The 18,420-nt window shown below is 33.1% G+C and overlaps 1 protein-coding gene across 1 annotated transcript in view; it reads left to right on the top strand.

The window, feature by feature from the left end:
- The window catches only part of LOC136039500 (uncharacterized), a gene marked incomplete at its 3' end in the record, with an annotated part of 36,345 nt that extends 21,235 nt beyond the window's left edge, over positions 1 to 15,110 (top strand). Inside the window, 4 exon segments of the mRNA XM_065723288.1 lie at positions 3,966 to 4,193; positions 9,051 to 9,247; positions 11,557 to 11,655; positions 14,912 to 15,110. Of these exon segments, the coding sequence (XP_065579360.1) occupies positions 3,966 to 4,193; positions 9,051 to 9,247; positions 11,557 to 11,655; positions 14,912 to 15,110 (723 nt within the window).
- Between the last annotated feature and the right edge of the window lie 3,310 nt (positions 15,111 to 18,420).

Here is an 18,420-nt window from a genome sequence, read left to right as displayed (position 1 = left end):
TTTCAAAATCTTTTAGATCAGTTTTTGAATTGTTTGTTGATTTAGCAGCACCGCACGTGGGTGCACGTTGTCATGAAGAAAAATCACACCTTTAGTCAGTCCGTTATGTTTTACGCAAATCTCAAGAAATCATTTATTCCGGGATTCACAGGAGCTTACATATTGCCTATCTTGAAGATCAACAAGGCATCAGCAGTCAGCACTGCAGTCATTTGTTCAGAAAACAGTAAGCTCTGCCATTCAAACTTGATGTGGATTCACTAGGAACGAAAACGTCCCAAACCATGCTGAAGAACAAAATAATATGTATGGATTACTATAGAAAAAATATTGCAACCTGAAAATGCGACATGGTTCAAAATATTTGGGTTTACGAAGTATTCTTGTGTTCCGGGATAATATTATTCATATATTCTAAATATACTGTATAAATGACAAAGTATCATAAAGTGTAATACCTAGATACCTGACTTCCTTTTCATCTTATCATTAGTGTACCTTAATCTGGTGATCTCTGGATGTTAAGTAGCTATCGAAGTTGAAGCTATTTTGTAATCGCTTGCTTAATTCAATCAAACCCTTCTCTCTTCTTGCAAGACAAACAAGCGACGTGTCATAAGCAAACATCAGTGCTGTCACTTCCGCGGATCCGCATCGGATCCGCGGAAAGATCCATCGGATCATTGCGGAATTGTGCTGAAATTGTTTTTGATATTTGACACAGTCTAATTTCGGTCATTTACTAAAATTTAAAAAGGAAGGGTCCAAGAACAGAACCGCATATGTTAGGAAATTTGATGATCACTTTGAGTCGAGCTGAACACAATCTAGCAATCATACTAATAATGGACGTTGAAATCTAAATCTAGGACCTCTTACACCATAAAACTCGTAATCCTCGTGCACCATAAAAGCTTTAATTATGTCTAAAATATTGCTAATCCCTGTACCCCTGGTCCAGTGCTTTATTAACTACACTAGTTAAATAGGTAACAGCATGTTCCGTTTTGTAAACATGTCGAAATCTGAATTGGGCTGGGCTTACCACATGACGACGCTCTAAAATATGCGTAAAGACGGGAACAAAGCACTTCTCTATAAGACGTGATTGCGCAGGAAAAACCGAAATGGGTCTGTAATTTCCCGAATTATTAGCCTCCCCACCTTCATGGACAGGAGTCACATTAGTTACTTTAAAAAATAATGGTAAAGATCCTCTTCTAGCGTGTAATCAATTAGGAAAACATGGTTTTGCTAAATTTACGACAGAATAAATTTAACCAGCAGAACAAAAATAAACTTAATGATATAACGTTGTTACCAGAACTGTTATTTCTCATTTCGTAGATAATTTCCCTGACTTGATGATACAGGTTTTAAATGCATTAACACCACAGATTCAGTCACCATGGCAATCAAAAATGCATGGATTGTACAACCACAGCCAGATTCCTTCAGTAAAATGCTGTTCTACCATTGAGAAGTATTTGCTAAATATCTTCAAGACATTACCAATATTTTTCAGCATTTCACTTTCTTGGTTTACAATTTTTAAATAGGATTGTTTTTGCAAGTTGCTGAAGTGCCACGTCTTTGCCACGTGCCACTTCCTTAAACACCAGTCACATCTTTGCCACACTACCCATCATTCCCGCAAACGTCCTTGAGCAAAATTTTTCCTGTGTTTTTCTTAATAATCTGTTCAGAGCATTACTATAATAATTATACATTGTATCATTTAGATCACACTTAGGATCGATCTTTTTCTCGTACAGCTAGTCTCTTATGTTCATCGACTTTAGGAGGTCTGCAGTTTCTCATAGCTTTTTTGGAGTTGTCTTGTGCTGTAAGAGGTTGATAGAAATTGTAAGAGGTTTTCATCTATAAGAGGTTCAGAAACTTTCTTTCATTTGTGTTAACGTCTAGCTCTTTTCACGAGACTGCTTAATTTAACTTGTCAACTATATAATATTTTGATCAAATATAATTCCTTTATTGTAATTTTTCTGAATTGAAAGTCCAGTGTAAAAGCTGAGAGCTTATGGGTGAATTATTATAGGACTTCTTAAGGAACCCATCACATTGTAAGGATGATTGTTTATTTCGGATAATCATACGTTATTTTTGAATAGCGGATACACTGTATGAGATTTTTTCTTGAAGTGTTGCTGTGCAGCAGTTGCCGTGTAGCAGTGTTGCTGTGTTTAACCTATTTTTTAAATCTTGAATTTCTTTAGTCTTTCAGGCGCTGATGGAGATTCAAATCTACTAACCATAATTATAAGCTGTAAGTTATAGGTTTTGGTACATGAAATAATAATCACGTCGGTTGAGTGGACTTATCAGTTGTCCAACTACTATGAAGAGGAAACCAAAACTTGACTTTGCTATTCCTAAAAACGATACTTTGCTTGTGATGTGATTGCTAGTTATGATGGTAACCCTTTGATTTTACGATTAGTATTATGCATTTACGCCATCTATGTCTGGAATCATATATGAAATTATTTAATTTTTTTTTAAGTCGATTAAGTGGCAGCGGTTCACATAATTAAAATATTTTCTTTACATAAATATGAAAAAAACTGTTTTTATCTTCTTTATCTTCATTTATTGTCTAAAGATTAACTTAGGTAAGTCCCTAACACCACGTGGTGTGGGAGTTTGTCCATACGAATTGGTTGGTTTTTATAAAACTATTAATACCTTTAATTGAATGGTTTTTCTCTCATATCTGTCCTAAGACGTTTTGCCCCTGTCTAAGCCAAAATTGTTGCTTTGAGAGAGAAAATGAGGGTCTATTGAGGAGTGATCTTTTTGCTACCTGAAAAGGTCTTACTTGTAAAAAAGAAAAAAAAATCCGTTCTATTTTGTCTTCTCTAGATTTTATACGACTGTTGCTTAAATGAAATCATCTTTGAAAAACTACAACCCAATTTATTTCTTTAATTAAGGTTATCTGAAGTGCAGAAAAAGGCGTGTTGGGGTTTAATTTTTGCTGGGAGGCGGGAATTTGTCGAACTATGAGGGCTGGGAATTCCCCCGAATTCCTATTTTTGTTGGTGAGTATATAAATATAATTTTCAGTCACTTTATGATCAACGTTCTTTATCAATAAAATGGCTGTCGGCCCTGTAACACCCGTTCTTAGTTGCTAATCTAGATATATTACTTCAAATGCTGGAAGGCTATAATATTATCCTTTGCATCCCGATTCATCTGTAAAATCTATCATGTAAGTCAGTAAAATTTAAGTCTGAAAATGCACTTCGGTTTCAGATTGATTTTCCTTGGGCGTTTTATCTCTGATTTTTCTCAGAAGTTCTGATCAACAATTTTCAGAATTCAGAATTTTTAAAAATCGTTGTTTCAGAACTTTTGATTTCCCAGCATTTTTTTTTAGGGGGACCTCAAAGAGTGAATGTTCTGGGAACCATTGTTAAATCTAAGGCAGCCATGATGTAAGAGATCGGAGATATTCCCCAGTCCTTTGGTATCTAATCCATGGACTAGCATTTGGTATTTAATCCATGGACAATAGTGCTAAGCATAGAACAAGCATTAGGAATTAAATTGGGGTCGTTTTAAACGTTTGTTCTATAATGAAGAACACTAAATTTTTTAAAATGTCAATATGGAATGTCAAATATCAGAATGTCAAGATTTCATTCAGTTCCGACTTTGAATAAATATGCTGAACATATAAATGACGTTTATAGAAATCAGGGACCCGTTTCGTAAGTCGCACTGTATTTGTGATTTGCTATTATATTTAGTCTTTTTTTATACTATTTAGTTTCTTGCATACTAATAATAGTATTTTAAAAGAAGAAATCTTGGAGTTTAATCGCTATTCATTGTTTTCTTGTTTTGTGTGTAGTGCAGTTGGCCTTCAAATTAAACAGAAGGCCGTAATTTGGCCACAGTTTGAATTGCGTTAGTCTGATTCTGATTATTTTTTATAGAAAGGAAAGAAGAGAATATGACAAAAGAAGTGCCTAGCGTGGTGCAAAGCAGTTCTTTTGAGGCGGAACAAGTTAAAAAGTCAGCTTTTGATGAACCCTCTAAATTCAATCGAGATCCAGGCACCTGGGTTCAATGCACGAACTCATACTGTGAAAAATGGCGCTTTCTTAAGAAGTTTCGTGACCCTTCACTTATTCCAGAGGTTTGGACTTGTAGCATGAATTCAGGTGACCTTTTTTGTCTTTTTTCTTCATTTATTTTAAATTATTTAAATTAATTTCTATGTTAATTCATCATTTTTTATTTATTTTAATTAATTAATTGCATTAAATTTATATTGATATTATTTACATATATTTTTTTTGCATTTTTATGTACAGTTAATATATTTTTAATTTCATAATTATAATATTTAAATTATTTACTTTGCCACAATATCACCCTCTCTAAAACCATCGCTCGCTTTTACAATTTTACTGAGAGTTATAAGTATCTAAGTTATCAAAATGACACTTTACGACTTTTCTCATTAGTGTGTGTTGGGGCAGGTGTTCTTCTTTTTCAAGACATTTGCAGGGATTAGTAAAACTATGACTGTGGTAATTACTGAGGCAATTAGCCTGTTTTTTGCAGGAAGTAAATTACTTAGTACGACGATATTTTTTATGCCTATACGTGTTGTAGATAAAGCTTTAAGAGAAGAATAGTGTGGTTTTTGGAAGGGTAGAAGATACATTGATCAAATTATTACTCTCAGGTCAATAATTGAGAAGTGCCCGAGTCATCAAACGTCTTTAGTCCTCAGTTTTATAGATTATGAGCAAGTGTTGGATTCAGCTGATAGAAGAGCTTTAGTGAAAGTCCTGTCCTTGTATGGTATATCAGATAAATATATTATAGTGATTAGAACTGTATACGAGAATATCATTGTTGTGGTTAAGGTAGGAAATGAGGATAGTAGCTGGTTTCGTATTAAATCAGGAGTTAAGCAGGGTTCTGTTCTATCCCTTATGGGTCGTTTGTCGGACTTTGTCGTAAGGAGCACAGCAAAGGCAATGGGAGACCACGGAACAAAATGGGGAGGAAAAACTCTCCTGAACTTAGATTATGCCGATGATTTGATCATCCTAGATGAAAGTGTGAGCCAAAGGAATTAACTTTTAGAGGTTCTATTTTTTTTTATTAGAAATAGGTTTGAGAATTAACGGTAAGAAGACTAAGTCGCTAAGACTAGGAATAAGTGAAGATGCAAAGGTGATGTTAGGCAACGAGAAGATTGATCAAGTGGACAGCTTCACCTACCTAGGTAGTATTATTAGTAAAGACGGTGGGACCAGTGACAATATCAAAAGTTGAATAGCCAAGGCCCAGGGAGTTTTTCTACATTCGATACAAGTTTAGAGGAAAGGGAAGATAGGTTTGCGAACCAAGATTAGAATATTGGAAGCTACAGTGATGACAGTGGTTAATTATGGCTCTGAAGCGTGAGTGCTCCGAAAAACGGAGGAAGGTTTGGTAGATGTTATCTAAAAAAATTGCTTATGAATTGTTTTGGGTACCCGACTGACTCACCATTTCTCAGACAGTAAGCTGTACGAAAAATGTGGTTCCACCCGGCTTTTTAGGATTATTTTGAAAGGCTAGGACACGTTCCGAGAATGAAGGATGGCAGATCGCTACATATTGTCCTTTTTGGCCAACCGTCTTGGGCCAAATGAAAAGCAGGTCTTCCCGATCGGGATGGAAGGCTGTTCTAAGGAAATATTTAAGGGAAATGGGTACTTCCTGGGAGGGTGTAAATGGAGAAACTTTGAAGAGACTTGGATGAAGGGGGAATTTGCGTAGCTGTATTGAGCTCAAGTGTTCTGGTGATGTAGTGAATTGTTAGTAGTTGTAGTATAACAAAAATTTGTATAAGTTAATTAATGTTGGCTGCTAATCGATTTTCAGAAATGACGAAATCAAGTTCCATGAAGCCTTGCCTATTTAATTGTCTATCAATTTGTTTTCATTTTCTTTTTAAGCTGTGCTAAGTTGTGTGTTCCTCTTGGAAGAATTTTGAATTTCAGTTAGAGACATAGTATTTACAGATGGCGGCCAACCTATTAATTTTCTCACTAGCGTACCTGGGGACGCGTTTTCTTCTTCTCAACGTATTTACAGTAATCGGTAAAATTGTTTGTACATTATTATCGATTGCCAATCAATCGTTGGAAAGACAAAATGAAGCTCTTTTTGACTGTTCACCATTTATTTTGATTTTACTTTTAATTTTTCTCTGCCCCATGGAAAAAAAACTTGGGTGGACTACTCAATTAATTCATTATTGATTTAATAATGGAAATCACAGTAATTCCAACAACAGTGACCCTATGTAAAGGTTTGCAATAAAAATTTTGCTACTTAAGAGTCATGCCAGCTAGGAGCCTACATTTTTTTCCAGTCTAGAACTTTGCTTTGGGCCTGAGGCACTAAATCAGGGATTTTGAGGGTATAGGGTATTGAGGTAGTAAGTTAGGCAGAAAATTGGGGATGATTTAAGACAATACCTGATTTGTTGGACAATAACTGTATTTTATATAGCGCCTGTATTTATCAAAAAGATTTTTTTTTTTTTTTTTTTTTTTTTTTTTTTTTTAGAAAGTGCGATGTAAAAAAAAAGTTTTGTTGAGGAGGATGTATTTTTTATATGCCGCCTGTATTTATCAAAAACAAAAAATAAAAACAATCTGAATTTATCGTTTGAGCAGTTAAAGCTAAAGAGAATTAGTTTTTCTGCTTAGAAATAATGAAAATTAATTTGAATCTTTTTGAGGAACATGTCGCGGTGAGCTAGTAGAATATTATTTTGTTTTTTACATCAACCTGGTGAATCACCTTATACTAAGCTATTTTCGAAACTTTCAAATCACTTAGTAATTTTTCTATGTGTATATAAAGTTTAGTAACTTTCTCTTTTAATTCAGAAAAGAGTTTAATGACATCTACTGGTAGAGAGTCACTTTTATAGATCTCAACTATTGAGCCGTTTGGGGTATTTTGAACGGCTCAAGTGGTTATCGTATCCAAGTTATAAGTGTTTTTTTTTTCTTTTCTTCATTTTGACTACTTTCATTTTTTTTTTTATTATTATTATCAATCATTCTTGTGTCCTATTCAGATAAGACTCTAAAATCAGTGCAATTTCTCTACTAAACAAAAGGCCTAGTAAATCAAACCAGTGAACAAAAAGCTAAAAATATACAGCACCAAACAGCTCAATAAAAAGTAGCTTTCCCATTGAAGGCATTGTTGTTTTTGATTCAACAGATTGCTAATGTTTGAATTTTTACGGATAAACAGCATTGCCAAATTTAATTAATGGGTTGCGTTTATTTATCTTAGCATAACATCATCAGACTGAAAAGATTTAGCCCTTTTTCTGGAGAACCAAATTTTCGTTTCGTTGTTTTCTCGTGCCTCGGGGTGTCCACAACATAAGGACTTCAGGATATGGACTTCAGGATAAGGACTTCAGGATTCAGGATATTTCATCAAGCCAATCAACCTCCATGTGCAGTTATGTAGTTTGGGTAGTGACGGGCGCCAAATAAAAAAAGAGAAGGAAACTTGGGTGAGAAACCAGCAAACAAAAAGCAAAAAAACATGTGGCACCAACAGTTCGGGAAAGTATAGCTCCCTGGATCCATCACTAAGATGGATCCAGGGGGGGGGGGGCAAAAAATGATTTTTTATTGATATCTTTGGCACTTATGCAAAACTAGTGTGATTAGAGAGTAATCTGTTTCGAAGAAGTGGGCAGCTAACTATTTTCGAGTCGTTGCGGTCACATCTTGCTTATCGAGAGCTGTCAACTTTTCGTGAGAATCTTTCATGAAGCTAATTTCAGTTATGCATGGAACCATTAAATAAGATTTTTCTGAATTCCATTATGCAATTCTCTGTGAAAAGTTGCCCCAGCTTTCCCTAACTATTTAATTACCATCCTAGTTGTAAATTTCGAGTTTTAACAATTTGGGCCATTTAGTGTAAAGCCCCTTTTTAATCTAGAAATTGTGGGATCAGTCGAACCAAAGTTCAGCTTTTAACTCGGTTCCTTCGATTTTAACGTTAGTATGACGTATTAACGCGCAGACGTTCTAATTTGGGTAAAATAAATTTAACATGGGTAGAAGCGCAAAGAAACTTTCTAAGGCGAAAATTATGTTTCCTATATGCTTTAAACTAAAACTGCGTTTTCCGGTTTTTTTTTGTGAACCGCCGCCTTGCTAAAAAAAAAAAAATTGGAAGATATCACTTAAATGGCTTTGTTTAACCTGAAATCGAAAGACGAATAAAAAACCAGTGCAAAGTTAATGCAAAACAATAGAAAAATTATAAAGAGTGATAACTTTTAGATTCTATGGAGAAAGCCTGACTTCTGAACAATTTCTCGGCGAGCTCTTGAATAATCAGCTTGTATATGAAGATGGTGTTTTTTTTTCAGAAATTTTTATTTGGCTGTATCTCAAATATTATGTTTTGTTATTTGCAAAAAAAAAGCAAAACTAGATACAACAATTTACTTTAAAGTTAGCCCTTAAACAACTCTCCATGGTATTTCAGTGCCCCACTAGCGGTGACGAAAAAAAGAAAAGGAAAAGTCATTTATGCCACTCATGCCAAAAAGTGACTTTCTTTGTTGTTCAAGCTAGGGGGCTGTAAGTTTTCAGAACAGAGTTATCGACAATGTCAATTCCAATGGTGTGCATGTTTTCGATCCGACGCCATTTTTGAGGGCTTTCAGGCTATTTTTTTGAAATTCCAATAAATGAATTATTAAAATAATATTTTACTATAAAGACTAATCGAGGTAATAATTATATTCCTGAATCAGCAACAAATACCATTTTTTCTCACTGAAAGGGAAAAAATACACTAAAAATAGTACACTACTAAATTCAATGTGTCGGTTTTATTTATTTTTGTAACAACCTTTAGCTTCGGGGAAATATCGATGAGTGATATTGTTTTATTTCATTTTATATGCATGTGTATTAATAAAAAAAATTGTATATCTTATTGTGATTATCACTTGTTTGTAGATGTCACCTATAATGATTGCTCTATCCCCGAAGAGTCTTGGAGCAAAGAAGAAGAAGTATCTTCCGTTTACACAGCTTATGTACCAGGATCCCTTGTCTGGGCAAAAGTCAGAGGATACCCATGGTGGCCGGGTATGGTAGTTCAAGACCCAGAAATTGACAAATTTTTTCAGTTGGATGGGTTTTCGGAACTTCCTGTAAGTGTTTGTGTCTTTTTTTCGTGATTTGTCCCAAGATCATCTTGAAATATAATTTCCGTAAGGTTATTTTTTGTTGAGGTTCTCAGCAATTGTTCTAGTTTATAATTGGTAAATCTAGCATTTTTGTTGAAAGAAAAGATGAATGGCATATAGTATATACGATTTTTCTCATATACAATTATGGAAGGTCTGTACTGAAATATAGCTTTGTTTTAGAGGAGAATGATTCTAAATATCTAAGATAAGATGAGAAATACTGCTACCACTAACAACTCACTGCAGCGCCAAGCCACCTGTGGCCAGAAAAGTTGTGCACGTTCTTCCACCCGAATCGAGTCAAAGCTTTAATCTCTGACGGGCTTGTTTAGAATGGTTACACTTACTCTAACCCATAGAGCCTATTTGCCCGCTGAGTTTGTGAGATTAAGACATAAGTATGGTGTATGGTTGTGTATATAAATGGAGATATGTTCTCTTTCTAATTTTGTTCCGTCAGTGCGTCCTTGGTCTCGCCTGAGGAGTGTTTACTCCTGGATGGCAACCTCTTTGTTGAGATTGTTGGCAACCTCGTTGTTGAGATTGTTGGCAACCTCGATGGCAGTCTCGTTGTTGAGATTGTTGGAAACCTTGGATGGCAACCTTGTTTATGAGATCCAATCGCTTGGATGAGATTTGTCTCAGTAATGCAGACAACAGATGTTTTGGCAGAATTCATCATACATAGGAACTGGTCAAATTAAGTGATTATGTCACAAATTTAGTGGCACTTTAGTAAAAATATTAATTAAAATATCGCTCGGATTTCTAAAATGCACTTAAAGTACAAAGGACAGTGATAATGAAATCTAATTATTTGTATTGCTTAAGTGAAAACTTACACAGCCATATAAATCTTATGAAAAATGAAGAAAAATTAGGAAAATTTGGACTGTCAATTTATGTTGGCAGTAGTAAACACCAAATTTAAAAACAAGAAACGTTGATGAAAAAATAAGCCAAAAAAATATGGCAGTAAAAAGCTTGAGCAAGTGTTTTTTATACCATAGCATTACGTCAAAGCAAAACCATAGTGCAACTCATACATATAAACAAGTGTTTGATTTTCCGAAGGTCTCACCTTTAATCCTCAAAATATACAAAATTAAATAAAAGTGCTTAATATTGATCGCTCTTTGACCAAAAATTTCCTACCAATTTTAGCTGTAAATTAAAAAAAAATTTTTTTACCAGAATACTAAAATTTATTCAAAAAATTAATTTCTGAGTCGTAAAAAAATGACTAATCTAAAATAATTTGCTTAGGACGTCGACCTCGCCTATAGTCAATAAAATGGTTCGTGTATGACGGATCTAGGAAAAACAAGTAAATGACGGAGATACTCACAGGAATAGCTAGAATTGGTGTATCCCATTGGCTTTTAGGTGGGCAATAACAACAATAACAACTTCTACTCCAATAGTTGATCCAACAACAACTCCTTCGACAACAACAAAAACAACAACTTCTATCACAACATCGGTTACAACCACACCACCTGCTACGACCCCTCCTACAACTCCAGCAACAGCTGTAACTCCTATCATAGCTCCCGTGACTAAATTTGTCCATAAGCTTGTTTGGGTCTAGTACATAAATCGGGTTCCTAATAATTTTTATTAGGAACCCGACTTTTAAGTTCATTAAAAGTAGTGTTTTTGGAATATTTTGGCCAAAATTGCTTTGCTTCACTTAACCTTCAAATCAATTCTGACGCTCTCCAATTTAAAAATTGAGGACGGTTATCTTTGGTTTCGTAAGTTCATAACGCTAATTTGTAGCTATACAATTTTTAGTAGTACCGGATGTCAAATTTAAAAAGAAGAAACGTGGATGAAAATTGACAAAAAAATAACAAAAAAATATGGTACCAAATAGTTCGAGAAGGTGTAGCTTTCCTATGAAATCTAGTTGCCTTTGGAAATCAACAAATTATTTATTTTCACGGCTCAACGTGGCAACACTGTCGAAAACATTGTACTTCCCCAGAAACCCCATAATGCTGAAAGAAACAAACGATAAATTCTAGAAAATTTGGGATTTAGAACCGAAACCAGACAAGCCGATTTGTTTGCCTTATTACCCAACTTTTTGCCCAAAGGGTAGTAAGTGCTTTTGTTTTTATATCCTTTGCATTTCAAGAAAATTCGAAAACGTTAGTAAGGAAACGCAACTGGGTGAATTCGGTACAAGCATTTAAAAGAGCTTTTAATTTAGTGAAATGTTTGTAGTTATGATATTTTTTAACTTAACTTCATTTTATTTTTAGGTGGAATATTTCGTTATCTTCTTTGATTCAGGGAGTCTTACATCAGCCTGGGTTGCCACCAAAGATCTCAAAACCTACTCAGCACCTGACTACACTAAGGTATCCTTATTACCTATTTTTTTTTTCATTCGTAAATTCTATTGGAATTTTGAACCAATGCTAGGGCATGGTTTCACCTTATTATATTTCACTGTTTTAACTTCTCTATCTGTTTCTTCCAGTTGCCTTTAGCTCTGGAGTTCAGTTTTGGCTGTAATTTATCAGCCATTTGGCTGGAGAAAAGTTCGGGAATTTTCAATTTGATCATTGAGGATATGGGTATTTACTCTACACACATAGTTGTTTATTTTTCATTACAGGTCTATAGGTCTGTAAAATTCAGAACTTCTTTCCGATATTGGGATCGTTAAATGAAAAAAAAAAAATCTTAAAGCTTATAAAATTTCTAGTTCAATTTTTTTTCTAGCCTTCAAAACTGTTTAAAAAGAAATTAAAAATACTTTCCTAGGCTCAAAAGAAAAATATTAGGGGTCATGTAATATCAGACTCAAATAAACTATGAAATTATGTTTTCCCACAACTTGAAACGAAAATTTTGTATCTGTTCCATATTTTTGAAATTCTGGAAAATTAGATAACACATCCTCAATTTTTTTTTATTTTGGCTCTTTTTTTTAAAATTTGACTTTGGTCAAGTTTGCTGAAATTGATGAATCTAACTGTCACCATGTATGATCCGTGTGAAACTGGTCGCATGTAAAATGGTTTCTTGTTTAAACTCTATCTTTTCTATTCCATACGGATTTTTGTCAAAATTAAAGTGATTACATGATTACTACAACTACTACTAATATCTCAGCGTAGCACCAAGTCGCCTGATATCAACACAGCTACGCATGCTCCTCCTCCATCGCAATCCATTCAAAGTCCCCCTCTTTACACCCACCAAGGGAGTCCCCATTTCCTTTATATCTTTCTTTATGACATCCTCCTATCAAAGACGAGGACCATCTGCTTTCCGCTTAGCCCTAGACGGTTGGCCGATAAGGACAATCTTCGGTAAATCTGTCATCCTTCACCCACAGAACATACCCTAGTAATCTTAACCTTTCTTTTATTATAGCCCTAGAAAGCAGGATTCAACCACATTTTTCTTACAGCCTACTGTTTGAAATAGGGTCAGTCAGCCGGTCAATCAAGTCATGACTTTTCTTTAAAAAAAAAACTAACAATTTTTTTCTGGTTTAATCCTTGGGTTCTCTTTTTGTAGTTTGACCCAGTCCAGTGTTTCTTATTGTACGGATGTTAGCTTTTCTTTTTTCTTCTTCTTTTCCTTCTTATTTTGCATCTTTTGTTTGTTTTTCTTTTCCTTTTCTTCTTTACTTCTTTAAAATGAAATTTCAGCTGGTCCATAAAAGTCAGCAGCTCGGATGATCATTTTCAAGACCGACAGGAAGAACCTGACCTTTCTAATTGAAGTCAACCGTATATATAACTAGCTGCTTCATTAAAGATCATTAGTCCAGTTATCGTTTCCATTTTTCTTCATTTACTCTTGTGGGTGTTTTGTTGGTTTCTGCCAGATACCCATTGTGTATTTTTCATCTATGCCTCCCACTTGCTTTAAATCCGTTTTCTTGATGCTTCTCATTGTTTTTCTTTAAAATCCTACTTTTTATGAAATATGCACTTTTAAAAATGCTATCAAAATGTAAAGATTCTTTAGAAGAATATTTATCTCTAAGAGACTTGGGGAAAAGTTTTAGTTTTAGATACGTTGGTATATCTTTGGGTATTCACAGTGTAGATGGTGGCACAGATCTCCCATAGCTTAAAACATTAGGTGAATTTTCCCTATCCTAGACGCTACTCATGATACTTGCCTTGTTAATATAGAGTTAGACAACCTGGCAATGCTACAATCAAATTATTTTTAAACATTTAGGGGCTATTAATATGTATTTTTTTCAAGAATTTTTTTTGAATATTAAAACAGATTAATGGTTCTTCAAGTATGCTGATTCTACATGGTTTCTGTGTTGCTTATCTACTCTACGTGATCCAAATTTCTATTTTATCCAAAACTCTAAAAAAAGCTATAATAAAAAATGTGTTATTCTCTAAAAATTCTAAAAAAAAAAAAATCAATAATAAAAATGTAGCTGATGCTACATGGTTTCTGTGTGGCTCATCTACTCTGCTTGATCAAAATTTGTTTTTTTATTCATAATTCTAAAAAAAAGCTATAATAAAAATGTGTACTATATGGTTTCTGTGTGGCTCATCTACTCTACGTGATCAAAATTTGTATTTTATCCAAAATTCTTTAAAAAAAGCTATAATAAAAATGTGTTCTTTTCTTTTCTTAAAAATGTGTTCTTTTTTTTAGGTTCTTTAAAAAATCTATAATAAATTTTTTTTAGCTGATGCCGCATGGTTTCTGTGTAACTCATCTACTCTACGAAATTATAAATTTTATTTAATGTAAAAGTCTTTAAAAAAAGCTATAATAAAAATGTGTTCCTTTCTTTAAAAAAAAAAATGTGTTCTTTTCTTAAAAATTCTTTAAAAAATCTATAATAAATTTTTTTTTAGCTGATGCCACATGGTATCTGTGTGGCTCATCTACTCTACGAAATTAGAAATTTTATTTAGTCGAAAATTCCTTTTAAAAAAGCTATGATGAAAATGTGTTCTTTTCTTTTCTTAAAAATGTGTTTTTTTTATTCTTTAAGAAATCTATAATAAAAGACTTATAGTATACTTATATCATACTAGACTTATAGTACTTGCCTTATTGGTATAGAGCTAGGCAAACTGGTACAAAAAATGTTGAGGAGTTAAAATAAATTGTTCATCAAGGGCTTATGAAGTGTGCTGACGCTATAGTCTCGGAAAATTAAGCTAATCGATGTGACTTTGGCATGGCTCATATATTCTAACCAAAAATGGATTTTGTTCAAAATTCTATGAAAAACTATAGTAAAAAAGGGTGTTCTTTTTTCAGTTCCACGACGACCTTCCCAGAGCCCTTAAATATACTCCTGTTTATTCCTGATCACTTACCTTATTATCTTCGATGTTTGTATAAAGTTCAGATTCATTAAAATCTATGCGAAATATCCTTGCGGGTCACCTTACCTGGGACAGACTATGAGTTGGCTAGTAAGTATAAGAATTCTACCCGTGACTCTATACCCGTGGTGTTTTCCTTTTTCGAATTTTTTGGGAACATTCTTATAAATATAAAAAAGTTAGGGTTTTCTCAAGTGTCTTAATGCTATAATTTTAGAAGATTAAGCTGATTGATTTTACATCCGAGTGGCTTGTATTTTCTGTTCAAATAATTTTCTAGGAGACTAAAGAAAAACGAAAGCGACTTTTGAAGGCAATCGAAGAAGCAAATTCAGTGGAATCCTTGTCGCTAAGTGAGCGGTTGAAGAGGTATGGAATGCTTGAAGATCAACTGTTTGACTCTGATGGATTAGTCGATCATACTAAAGACGCAAAGAAAAATCATATAGCCCATTCTCCATTATCGTCGCCTAATCAAGGTTAGTTTCATATTTTTTGTGTTTATAGAATAAGTAGTGTTGCCGAGCACATAATTAGTTGTGTGGAGCAACACTATTGTTTTCGCAGCTGTGTACCTGCTGCGAGCAGTACTTTGAAGCACGAAAATACATAATATTGCCCAAGAAATACAATTTAATTTCCTTTATTGTGTTGCGGAGCAACACTATTGTTTTCGCAGCTGTGTACCTGCTGCGAGCAGTACTTTGAAGCACGAAAATATATAATATTGCCCAAGAAATGCAATTTAATTTCCTTTATTGTGTTGCGGAGCAACACTATTGTTTTCGCAGCTGTGTACCTGCTGCGAGCAGTACTTAAAAGAAATTTGAAGCACGAAAATACATAATATTGCCCAAGAAATGCAATTTAATTTCCTTTATTGTGTTGCGGAGCAACACTATTGTTTTCGCAGCTGTGTACCTGCTACGAGCAGTACTTAAAAGAAATTTGAAGCACGAAAATACATAATATTGCCCAAGAAATGCAATTTAATTTCCTTTATTGTGTTGCGGAGCAACACTATTGTTTTCGCAGCTGTGTACCTGCTGCGAGCAGTACTTAAAAGAAATTTGAAGCACGAAAATACATAATATTGCCCAAGAAATACAATTTAATTTCCTTTATTGTGTTGCGGAGCAACACTATTGTTTTCGCAGCTGTGTACATGTTGAAAGCGATACTTAAAACAAATCGGCACGGAAATTCGTAAGTTTATCCAAGAAATACGATTTAATTTCCTTTATTGTTTTCACGGCTGTTTTTTTTTTTTTTTTTTTTTTTTTTTTTTTTTTTTTTTTTTTTTTTTTTTTTTTTTTTCTGATCAGTGGTCTGTAGCTCCGAAGTTGCAAGAGATCCTAATCAAAATGTTGGCTGGATGTGGGATTTCTGAAATGGAGATAGAACAGTTTCAGTGAAGTTTCTAAGTAAAACTGTTTAACCTTTTAAGTAAAAAGTAAAATTGTTTTTTTTCTCATGTTGTACATTGTGGCAAAACAAAACTCCTCACTGGAAAAGTTAACTTTTTCAGAACGATTTTGTGTCGTACTCCTGCAGGATATTAAATTATTTCTCTGAGAATTAGAGAGCAAAATCCCGTATCTCTTTTAGATTTCTTAGAAATAATTATAGAAAAGTAGATCCCAAATGCTGAATTCTAGTCTTTATGGTTGTTTTCTCAAACTTTGGTCTAATGCCTCTTGGACTTTAAAACAAAGTAAAACTTGTGTGACATACACAAGATGACATGAGCTTTTTAATATACGAAATTGCTTCGTTCACTTAGAAATAATTTCCAGAGTCGTCATGACACATATAGGGATATATTTTTCAAGACAAGCTAATTTTTTTTTTTTCAAACGCATATACACTGGAAAAGGAATGGAGTTGATATTGTTTTCCGGAAATAAAAATTTCCTCTGTGGCATTTTCTATATTGAAATTTGCAAGTTTCCGACATTTTCAATGTCCTAGCTTCGAAGATAAGCTTTTTAGAAATCATATAACTTTGAATATTGATAGACCTTCATGTTATCTCTTCCAGAAATTAAGCAAAATATCTGTATCTCTCATAGTTTTTTCGGAAATAATGGCGGGAATGCTAATTTCAAAATACAGAAGTTTGATTTTTCAGTTTTTTTTGTTCTTCTATAAAAGTTCTGATTTTGATATTTGTTATATTTTAGACATTTAATGTCACGAAAAATCAACAAAAAGTTATGTACTCGTTTATCCGAAAATGAACCATACACTAAGAAATAATTTCCAAAGTTTTCATAGCACATTGATCTCCTTGGCATCCTAGAAGCAACCTTTTTCGGGATAAAGTAGAATTAGTTTTATAGAATTGAAATTCTATATAGTTTTATAAAATCAAACATTACTTCTGAAGAAAAAATTTCTTCTATGGAATTTCTGTTTTGAAGTTTTGTTTTTGCGAATTCCCCACATTTTGTCTAAGTAAAATGTCTTAGCTTCGAAGGTAAACTTAAAAAAAAATATTTAAGTTTTTGTGAAAACTCAAGTAACTACGAATTTTTATAGAATTTCGTACTCTCTTGTTGGGTCTACTAAAGCAAAATTTCTAAATCTCTTATCAAGGCCGTATCCAGGGGGATTAGGGGGTTCACCCCCCCCCCCAAAAAAAAATATGCTTGTCTGACTTGGAAAAACGTAACAAAAATGGATATAATCGAATTTTTAGATTTTTTGAATTTTTTTTGTGTGCCCTCCCCCTCCCGCAAAAAATTCTGATGTAAAACACCTCCGAAAAAAATTGGTGTAAAACACCCCCTAAAAATTCTGGATACGGCCCTGTATCTTATTCATTTTTGGGATTTTTCTTAAAATGGGTGACTCAAAAAGAATGCCGAAAGTGAATCTACTATAAGTCAAGTTTATATATTTGAAAGAAGCAAACACACCCTCTATTAAGGAGATGTTGAGATTATATGTGAAACACGTCATCGGGTATATTACCCCCCCCCCCCCCCCCCCCCCCATGCTAGCCCCTCAAGGACTCGTTCTGTCTGCAATTAACCATCACCGCTCTCACATTTCCTTATAATGATCATCCTTAATAATTTTGAATTACTCTTAAATAATTACTTTTAAATAAATTCTTAAATTATTATAAATTACTCAGGTGAAATTGAATTTTCTTCTTCTATGTTTACTTAAAAGAGAACCTGAAGAAGATAAATATCTTACCTTGGTTATAAGCTAAAGAACAATTTTTTTTTCTTTAAATAATATATAAATTACTTGAGCTCGAAGTTTCTTCCTAATTACCTCCTTGAAATTGAATCGTCTCCCTTCATTTTGGCACAAAGGAGAACAAGACTCAAAGGAATACAAAGTATGAGTTATATATTAAAGCAGGTGTGCTTTCTATATTTAAATTATTGACAGATTATTTTAAGCATATTATTTTTATCACAGTTAATATGACTTTTATCTGGTTTTAACTACTAAATATATATATATATATATATATATATATATATATATATATATATATATATATATATATATAATATATATATATATATATATATATATATATATATATATATATATATATATATATATATATATATATATATATATATATATATATATATATATATATATATATATATATATATATATATATATATATATATATATATATATATATATATATATATATATATATATATATATATATATATATATATATATATATATATATATATATATATATATATATATATATATATATATATATATATATATATATATATATATATA

This window comes from Artemia franciscana, chromosome 19, assembly GCF_032884065.1.
Source record: "Artemia franciscana chromosome 19, ASM3288406v1, whole genome shotgun sequence".
Lineage (NCBI taxonomy): Eukaryota > Metazoa > Arthropoda > Branchiopoda > Anostraca > Artemiidae > Artemia > Artemia franciscana.
The sequence above is the reverse complement of the archived record's forward strand: the minus strand, read 5'-3'. Positions and strand labels throughout refer to the sequence as shown.